At 33.4% G+C, this 11,095-nt stretch overlaps 1 protein-coding gene across 1 annotated transcript; it reads left to right on the top strand.

Annotated features, from left to right (window-relative positions):
* Window positions 1-426: 426 nt before the first annotated feature.
* LOC111042586 (G-protein coupled receptor 161-like) lies at window positions 427-10,871 on the top strand. Its single transcript, XM_022327235.1, has 4 exons — window positions 427-609; window positions 4,950-5,152; window positions 5,477-5,741; window positions 6,347-10,871. Exons 1-4 carry the CDS (start codon window positions 502-504, stop codon window positions 7,526-7,528), a joined length of 1,758 nt encoding a protein of 585 aa, XP_022182927.1. The 5' UTR covers window positions 427-501; the 3' UTR covers window positions 7,529-10,871.
* The last annotated feature ends 224 nt before the right edge of the window (window positions 10,872-11,095 follow it).

Genomic DNA, 11,095 nt, shown 5'->3' with positions numbered 1-11,095 from the left:
TACCTATTGAATTTTCCAAAAATATCATCATGGCATCATGCATATTACTCATAAATATTATTATTCATTTAGTTATATAAAAAAAAAATTAAACCTTTGAGCACTATCCACGGCAAAAATTTTAATTTTTAAGTTAAGATACGAAACTACTACTACTTAAATGTGTTTAAAAAATCTTTTAATCAGAATGATAATGTTAAGAGCGCAGTTCTCGTCAATTATTTAGAAGAATGCAAGCAATTTTTTTTAAAGAACTATAAACCTAAGCATTTATGTTAATGTAACCTAAACAATTCTGTGAACAAATCTCCTCACAACTTCAACTGCAGGCGATATAGTCCTATGTACCTCTAATACAGTTCAATGTAATGATTCCCTCCCCCAAGACTTCATCCATTAAAGCTTTTGTGTCCGCCACAAGCCAAGTTTCCTTATTGTAATATATCATTATTATTTAAATTTCAGAATGATGTAGGTATGCTAATCGGGTGATGCTGAGTGATGAACGGCGATCAAGAGTTGGTGACCGTATTGGCAGTCTGTGGCGTGGCCGCCCTAGCCACGTTCATAAACGGATACGTCTTATTAGTCATCCTACTTAGCAAACGGGTAAGGTTTATTACCGAAATCGGATTAATAGTCCCCATAATATTTTATCTACGATTACTTATGCATTAAGTAAAAAAAAAAATAAGTCTCTCGAAGTTAATTAATTATATTACCCATTTTGTTCAACTTCACCAGAAAATCTAAATCTAATGTATTCTTTTAACTGAAAATATATATATGATTGTATTATATATGTGTACACTTATTAATAGAGTATGATATATTTCGCTAATCAATATGCGCATATTTCGCGTTACTGTGATAAACTCATATGTATGAAATAAATACAATTATGAAATTTAATCTATAAATTATATACGTAGTATTAACTTTCATAGGAGTTTAATATTTAAAATTTGTTTTTCGAAAACTTGCATGTTGATACTGATTTACTTAACTGATAGTTTTCATAACAACGTGGTGAGTACAATAATATTGCATTACACAATAGACAGGTATTATATTATTATATTTTTGTATTTTTTTTTTTTTATACAACTACTTTATTACATTGTATTTGTTGCATAAAACTGCATACTTTTCATAATAAATTCATAAAATGTATTTTAAAAATATATGTTTGATTTCATATGATCTGTATGGATGACGATAAATGACAATGATAAATAAGATATACAAACGTATATAAATTAATATATGATGAATTATAGGTAGGTACCAACTAAGTATTAAGTAACTAGTATTTTATTTATACATCGTACATAAATGTAATACCTAAATGCATATTTTACGTGTTTTGTTTTATTTTTTTCATACATTTGCACATAGTTTTGCATAACTTATCGCCTTTTAATAGCTATAAATATTAAATTTACATATAATATATATATGCCTATTATACCTGCAGATGCAAATGTATAGTCTAATTTACCCTTTTTCGTCATTCTTGGATTCACCACACCCGTACATAATGTTTCGAAGTTTTGAATAAATACGCTCCAGTGCAGCGCCTCTTATTAGAAGTGTTGTAAAGTATTTGATCACTGCTACCTATATTTAATTTTTATTTCAACACTTTTAGGTAAACCAATTCGTATTTTAAATATTTTCTCCAAGTATCTCTGTATTTAAATTTTCAAATCAAACATACTAATATTTTCAAATATGTACTTTATAAATTCTTTTTAGTTTAATATTGATCACTTAAAATAAAAATAGAAATTGAGAATTTGTATACATATTATAATAATATGGTTTCTTACCGTGAATTTTACTCAGCCAAAAATCAAATACGTTGACAAAGAAGACAGTTGAGTAGTTTAAACAAATGATGGGGTGTAAAATATATGTTCTATACAATTAACGTTAATTGTCGAGTTATAATATTTTATAATGAATAGCTCCAATAAAAAAAAATAACTTACATTTTTTCAGTATTTTTTGTATTTGAAAGTATATCTATAAATCTTTAATATTATAAATTATTTATATTTGTACTTGAATTCTTGTTTTACTAAGTACCAAGATAAGTATTTTAAATATCTTTCAAAATAAGTACCTGTACTTGAATACTTTTAAAATTATTTTTTACAAAACTGCTTTTAAGCTCTCTTTCACCTTTCTCTCTCTCTCTCTCTCTCTCTCTCTCTCTCTCTCTCTATTAAGTTGTAAATTTTTATATTTGAGCTTGATATTCAGATATTATATTATAGATACGATTACACGAACGCCATATAGGCACATCTTACATAGTTTCATCTGAGTAGGTATAATTTACATACACAATGTAAATACGTGTTTATTGCTGGTAATTTCGAAACATTTTATCGAATGAACAGTGATATTGGACTTGTATCTCGTATTATAACGCTTCAACAGTGGCTAGTGTGCCATCGTGGCGTTTTACAACGATTTTTGAATTTCCACAGATGAACACAAAAATAACACTTTATACTTTATAGTTTATAGGTACGTTGCTGCCTAATTACACCTAATCTATACTTCCCCACAATTACCCTGCAATATATGTATAGTTTTAAATGTGGGTACCAGATATACTTCACATAGATTTCCACTGCACATGTTCACGTGTACGTGTATGATAATTGATAAACGTTTACCTTGAATGTACGTTTCAAAGGTATTGGTTGACATTGCCCCGCTGGTAATGGGTTCAGGTTCGGGACTAAATGGTTATAAACACTGTTATAATACGATAACTGATAAGTGACAACATGACGTACCATTCCGCAGTTCCGTACATATTTTGTTATATTTCATGTGAAATTGTTCCAACAACACGTTAACGTTGTTTATTGTGTGATAAGAACGTATAACACCATATTATACCAAAAGCTTTTACCATAGATACCAATCAGTAGGCACAGCTAACGGGGTCTATGGGAGTACACGACGTATAACGTGATAACCTACCTTAATAAGATAACTCTTTACTACAGTGAAAAAATAGGAATTAAAAGAGTAAATACAAGGACCTTTTTTTATTTTTTATTTTTCCGTTCAAAAACCGGAAACGGGTGGGAACTGTCTAGCACAATACTGCAACTCGGTCCCGTATCGTTTATTCGCCAAATACACTAAATACAAGGACCTAGAGTAATCAATAATGATTTATCATTGATGGCAAAAAAAAATTAATCCGACAGGCACAATCATGGCTCATATTATTTACGTGCAGTGTTGAATTAACCAGAACTCAAAAGATTGTTCGAAAATGCCAAATTATTTAGTCTACTATCTCAATCAAAGCTTCGTATCTTTTTTTTTATATATACCACGTAATATTAAATTAGGTAATATCAATGTGACTGTATTATGGTGACTGATGTTTAATATTATTATTATTATTAATCGATATTATCAACATTATTATAATTTTTGCACTGAATTCACAACAAATTAGGAGACTGGGCACTGATGCAATCTTTCACGCAAATTATAAGATACTTGAACCACTCCAACAAGCTTAACTGCAGTGTTTATAGTATACAGAAATTATATTATAATAATAATATGTTTAACAACATATTTTTGGGACAACGTTTAATTGCTATGGACTTTACATTTAACAAATAAATTAAAATGTTAAATAATAATATACTTCCATTGAACATAATATATTATTTATAATTGACAGTTACCCAGATTATGTCACGGTTATAATATCTTATTCATTTTTCCAATTTCTTATTCCATTTTGATTTTATAATATCTTTAAATTGTAGTACCTACAACAAATGCTGGTTTCATTGCACATAAATACAGCACAGTATTGTTAAATGACGTAATTAACCACAATAATTGAATTTTGTGCGAAATACGAGAGCGTCTCAGTAGGAAATGAATTTCCTTTTACTGTATTGTCACGTTTCTCGGTTGTTTTTATTCCCCGTTCACCTTATTCAATTAAAACCTATCTTACTTACTTATATGTTAAATATATTCAATTATTTATATAATATTAACTATTATTTATTGGTTTTAAATATTAGCACAGAAAATATATAACAACACTTGGGGTACCCATACAAAGTAACTAAATATTATATAGGTACTATAACCTTAGCAAAAATAAATATGTATATGTAACCTCCTATTCTCATTTAGATTCTGAACAAGAACGAAGAAGTTATTGATTTTTACAATGCCCAAGTACATATATTTTTTATTTCTTTTTAAAACGCTCTATGAAGTTCTAAAACCATTTCTCAGTAGTATCTCATGAGGGATGATTAAAATTTTATAAAAAAGTGCGCTGGGGCGTTCAAATGTTAAATAGACAATGGTTAGGAAACCTATATCGCCATTTTTTTTTTTAATTTGTAATAATACGAGATTTTATATTTATAGTTTCTACATTAAGGTAATCGAAAATTTATTGAGTTAATATTCCAGAATCTAATCATTTTACAATAATGTTTGTAGAAATGTAGAATATATTTATTTAATTTGAAAAATGAGTCAAATGATATGTAAGCGAACTCTTGCACTCCTAAAAGGATCACCTTTGTACTTTTGTGAAATCTGATTCATCCCGATCCATTTGAAATTCCTATGAAAGTGCCAATAAATATCGTTATAGTAATGAAATAAATTAAAAAAACAGTTTGTTATTGAACGACTGGGAATTAACTGAAGATCACGTTACATATTGCAGCTTAGAGCAAAAATAAACAACCTCTCGAAAAGTAATTTTCAAAAAAAAAAAAAAAATACTTAATAATTATTATTAAAGCAAAAATGTAATAAAACTGCTCACTTTTGTATTATACAACTGTGGAACATTTTAAATGGCACGCATGGACATACATTTAAATAAAAAATCTGAACATACCAATTTACTTACACATATTTTGTAGACGAGTTCACCAATCAACGTATTGCTCACTCACTTGAGCGCTGTGGATTTGATTATTTGCATTGCTGTACTGCTGTCCATTTTACCGGAGACATTCAATCAGTACGAAAAAGTCGCTCCGTGGTTGTGTCCTGTTCACGGATTTCTGTTTAATTTCCTACATCCAATGGCCATTTGGACAGTGTGTGGTCTCAACTGTGACAGGTTGGTATCGATTGCTCTATAGATAATTTGTTATACCGACATAGAAAAATCAAAAATCGTAAGTATTCATAATTTCTTAAATTGTACTTAAATTGCTGGAAATATTAAGTACTGGAATGTTATAAATTAAAGGAAATTTGATTTTAACTCAAAGTTATTAAATACCTACCACTAAACCACCAATCACTATTTAAGTTTATATGCCATTTATTACTTAAACTAGGTACTAAATAGCTGTTTAATATTTTAATTAGAATATTATCCAACTAATAATAACATATTTATGATACTAATATCTCAATCACTAACTTCTTTTTTATTTAGGTATTATGCAATTGCGGCACCATTGCATTACGGAACACTAGTAAACAGCCGCAAAATCATGTTGGGTCTCTGCGGCACTTGGATTGTGTGCTTGTTGATCTCATTGCCACCGGTTTTCCGGTTAGTTCCTTATACTTATCAACCGGGCCTACCTGTTTGTACTACAGATTTCAGCAAAGGTCGAGCAACTATTTTTTATAGCATTTTCTATACGACCATTACTCTAGTACTGCCTGGTGTCATCATACTCGGATGCAACATAAAAGTGAGTTTATAAAAATATCAAAACCATATTGACCCTATAATACTAGTGATTTATTATTAATCAATACGGAATTATTTACAAATAAGCTGAAATTAAGCAAACGATTGGTCCGTTACTGTTTGGAGTGTGCTGATTTACAAACAGAAGTATCATAGTTATTAGGTTTAAACCGATTTTTGTTGATTCTAAAAACAATTTGAGTAGGAAACAATTTTTTCGGTATCTGTCGAAAACGCATTTTTCCATAATATCCAAAATATTAAGTATATTACTATAATAGGTATAGTATCGGAAAATGATCTATTATTCTTAAATCATCTTTAACTATAATAAATCATAGTTATGTGTGTAGTTGCTAGTTCTGGAACAGCTAGAAAATAACAATAGCATTTTAGATGCATTACGTTGTGCGAGATTTTCGTTGCACACCATAACATACGAATTCAATTAATATAAAACGTATAGTGCATAAAATTATAAAAATAACACAAAATAAGCACAAAAGTATATTATAATATGTTTAATGAAGACATAAATGCATCATTATAGGCACATATTTGTACGATAGATCATCACGTAAAACGTATGCATTATATCGTTCGCAGGTGTTCACGATCGCCCGGTACCACAGGCACCGCATAGCGTCGGCGATATTCGAAGTGACGCTGTCGGCGCAGGTGACCATCACGCACCAGCGGAACCCGTTCTTCCTGCCCACGGCGATGGCCAACAAGCTGCGCAGGAGCAACGCGTTCTCCGCCGTGTTCCAGATCGTCGGCTCGCTGGCCGTGTTCTACCTGCCGTACTACGGCGTGTGCCTGTACGAGTCGCTGTGCGCGGCCGTGGGCGCGGCGCCGCGCACCGACCCGGCCGTCAAGTCGCTGTCGTTCGCTCTCATCACCGGTTCGGCGTTGTGCAACGGGCTGCTGTACGGCATCAAGAACAAGCTGCTGAAGAAGACGTACCAGAACTACAGGCGCAAAATGATGACCAAGTGCGAGGTGAACCAAGAGATCCAGGCCCGGACGCCGTCCGCGTGCGGGTCACGCAGACCCTCGCTGACTCCGGTGGCCGCGGCCGCCGGCCACGGCAAGACGCCCGTCATTCCGGCGGCAGCGCCACTGCTGCTGCTCTGCAGCCGCCGGTCGTCGCTGATGAGCCTGTCCGAGACGGGCGAACCCCCGACGGCGATTGCGGCCAGACGTCTTCCCGGCGCCACGTGTTCGGCCAACGCCCTGGACTTTGGTAACTTTTACGCGGACGTCCATTTCAACGGCGGCGGCGGCGTCGGCGGTGGCGGCGGCGGTTCGTCCATCAGGCGGTGCTACTCGTCGACCACCAACGACGACGGGTCCGACCGGGGCGGCCGGTGCGCGGTGGCCAACCGCAGCGCGTTCGTCCGGCGCATATTGCGCGACTCGCGACGATCGCCCAGGATATTGATCACGAGGGCCATGTCCGAGGAGAGCGAACCGTACTCGTCGGAGCAGAGCGGCGGGGCCGCGGCCATCTGCGGCCGGAAGGACCGCGGCGTGGCCGCGCACAAGCTTTCGTCGTCCGCCGTCACGCTGTTCATCGACGACTGCAGGCCCAACGGCGGCCGCGTCCATCACTGTCCGGACGTCGACTTCGACTTCGACGACGATTGCGGCGGCGGCGGCGGTTGCGACGACGACGACGAAGACACGTCGCTGGCCTACTACAGCAGCCCGTCGTCCAGCAACGACGGGAGCGGTTGCGCGGCCAACGGCGGCGGCCTTACGCGGCTCACCAGGCTGTCCGCGTGATTCCCGGTCGTGCCGGCGGTTCCGGCACGCAGTATTAATTATTTCTTTCCCGGCGAGGCGGACGTTCCCTCCTCGTCGACCCCTCTCCACGCGCGCACGGAAACGACGTGTCTTGAACCGAAACCGAATTATATCGGTTTCCGTATTATTGTAACTATAATATCATCGTACAAAATCCTCTCGGAGTGAAACCGCGCGTTTCTTTACGTAACGATACAACGACCGAAGGCGATCCGTCGAGGTAACACCAGTGATCGCCGTGGACGATATATACACCGCAGTCGCATCACAGATCGTGTTAATAATAATAAAATTAATTGATATAAATATAATTGATATGATCTGTGGTGGTGTACTGTACGCTGTATTGAAACAATAAGGCGCATGTAATATTAATCGTATCTGAAAAAAAATAATATAACGCGTAGGATAGTCGAACGAAAACAATGTAGACGATAGCGTTACTCCTATATATATATATATATACGTGCAGTACTACCTATACCTATATTATAATCGTTGAAATAAATTGTCGTGTTTATCGGATACGCTGAACCGGGGACAAACGGTTGTTTTTTTACATCGCTTTAAGCTTAATAATGTCATGTTATTATACACGTTTTTATTTTAAATTTATTTAATGTTTTATATTCATATATATATACGTTTTTAAAATATGTTCCATTCAAATGACTAGTTTATAGGATGAAAATAAAGATGAATTAAATAACGTATTTGTACTTACGGTGATCCAAATAGTGTATACGCAATTAAAAATAATTTAATCCAAAATTTAGTGGAGGTCACTATAGCCTCACTGCGAAATCACCACCGACTAGAAAGCTTCACTCGCGGCCCATTGAAATTAAATTGAACACGTTACACGTGATATCGTTTTCACTACTGCTGCTGTTGCTAAACCATTATGACAATGTTTAATAATTGCATTGTAGTTATTATATGCATAATATATTATTAAAAATAATACTGCTTTCTTGGTTTTCATCGTGGTTTATCATATGTCTTAAACGACCTTTATTGTGTAGGTCTTTCGAAGATTATATTGGGATTATATTATATTTAAGTCGACAGACAATTCATTTGTTATGAAGTCATTCGTGGGATCAAAGGTAATTTTTTTTTAAATTTTTACCTATTTTTAAAATATTGTTTTCGCGCTCATTTTAGATCATGTCGCATAATTGAGCTTACTTATCGCAACGAATTTAATTTCAACGAAAATCCATTATCATAATTTTTTTTTTTTTACTTTATTGTTTATTAACTATAAAATATTTGCTATTGGGCATTTACTGTTCAAACGTTTTTTAAATTTTCTTTTTTTTTTTTATTAGGGGGAACCAGAGGTAACAAGCCATTGGGTGTAGGGTGGTACGGTAGGGAGTTTTTTTTTGTATTTATTTATTTATTTCAGCAAAATCAAGCATAGGTTTAGATGGTTTTTATGTTTGTAAAAAACAAGGATGTGTTGCTATAAACCTCCCGGGAGGTAATCCATCCGGAAACTAGCAACGTTGTACGTATATCAATGGATTTCTTAAATGTATAGAACTATTATTAGTAAACTAATATTGGACGGTTATAATAATATTATTCCTCGATAAGACATATTATATTAATATATTATTCATGAATAGATTGAGTGTATCGATAATAATTAATAGTATTATGCCTATGGACAGTTTCCTATATTTTAACTGTTTTCAACATTATACCTAAATGTAATAAAAATAAATCTGTTAACACTATTGAAAACAACCATTCTGCAAATGAGTTAACCAATAATAATTTTAATACAATTAATGCTTGTTGAGTAAGAATGACTGACATTTACTGAGTTAAAATATCCATAGTAAGGTATAAGGTATTTGTTCATTTTGGCTTTTCACATAGTTTGACAGTTTGTAAAATTAGACTCGGTAAAATGTAATACAATTTGCTTAGGAATATATCTTATAGACCCATTTCACTCATCTATCTATTTTAAATATTTTATTTTTAGAATATTTATTATTGTTATGCTTGACTTCTTATAAAAATACGATTTCTATAAATAAATAAACATAGTATGATCGACGAAAAAAGTGTTTACGTTTAAATTTGAAATTGTTGACGATTTCCAATCATTGTGAAATATTATTCGACGATTTTGAATCAATTGTCGGTAAGCAACTGTAGTTAAATGAACATCGTTTTAATTAATCATAGTATTATGCAATAGTTCAACTAAGTTGTCTAACTATAATTTCGATAATTTAATATAGGTACCTACTAGTATTTTTAAATTAAAACCCATTTATTAATTTAAATCTGTCAACTAATACCAGTTTAAATTAAAATCCACATTTTTGTACCTTTTAACACAGATATTAAACTTCAATATCTACGGAGAAAAGTTATCACTAATCAATGAAAAATAAATTATGTTAGTTCAAAAAATACAAATATATAATTCTTTGTCTTTAAATGTCATTGTACAACAATATTATCATACATGTGTAAAAATTATTTTTTGGTCTAAAACTGCATACGGTTGGTCCCGTGAGAATTTACTTTTTTGGATTGATCAAGTAATGATTTTTATATGTTTCCATCATTTAAAAATATAAAACCTTCCATCACAGAATACCCTGTACATCTATCATTAATATTGTTGTCGCTTAATCGCTACTCGATAATATTTTGTAATTTATTCAACGTATATAGTAGTTTTGTATGACTATTAGAAATGAACATTACTTCGTAATTCGTATAAGTATAACGTATATTATAATACTAAAGAACACTAACAATAACTATAGCTAGTCATTAAATTATATTTTTGAGAAATACAGACGTTTGTAATTAGTTATTATCTGCTTCAGGCATCACTGAATTAGTTGTAAGAGTTTGTCCTACACCTGTACGTTTAAGAACCTATTTACATATGTGACAAATAAATATATATTATTTTACGGACCTTATCTGCCAAAACATATTTTATACTCGCAATATGATCAAGGGAATTACAAAGTGGCCGTTCAGGTACCTAGTTCACTTACTTACAATAAATAATTATAACTCTTTAGAATTTCTTTCGGTTGCAATGTGGTACATACAATTTATTACAATCATGTCGAACTTGTGGCTGACAAAGTGACAAACCAGATATATGAGCAAATATAATGCTATGCTCTGCAGCTTAACTGCATTATATCATATATGTATAAAATACCTAAATATGAATATAGGAACAACAACAGACACGGAATGTTTTACCTTCGGTGCAGCAATGTACTAACTACTAACCCACTATAATAGTTAACAGTTTATTGGTACCTAACTTACGAACTACACTTTAACTATACATTAAAGTGTTATAACGGTCTAGGTGCTGCTATCTAGTGTCGTAGTGAGTATTGTAAATGTAGCTTTGACTGTTTGTGTAGATATTGATTTGTATGGTCTATGATTGTTATAAATCCAAGTATGTACTGAAATATCCACCTATTGTAAATTTGTGTGTTAGCTCATTACTGCAATGAAGGAATCCAGTAATACCATTCA

The sequence above is a fragment of the Myzus persicae genome, unplaced genomic scaffold (genome assembly GCF_001856785.1).
Source record: "Myzus persicae strain clone G006 unplaced genomic scaffold, MPER_G0061.0, whole genome shotgun sequence".
Lineage (NCBI taxonomy): Eukaryota > Metazoa > Arthropoda > Insecta > Hemiptera > Aphididae > Myzus > Myzus persicae.
Note: the sequence above shows the minus strand (reverse complement) of the source record. Positions and strands in the feature narration are given on the sequence as shown.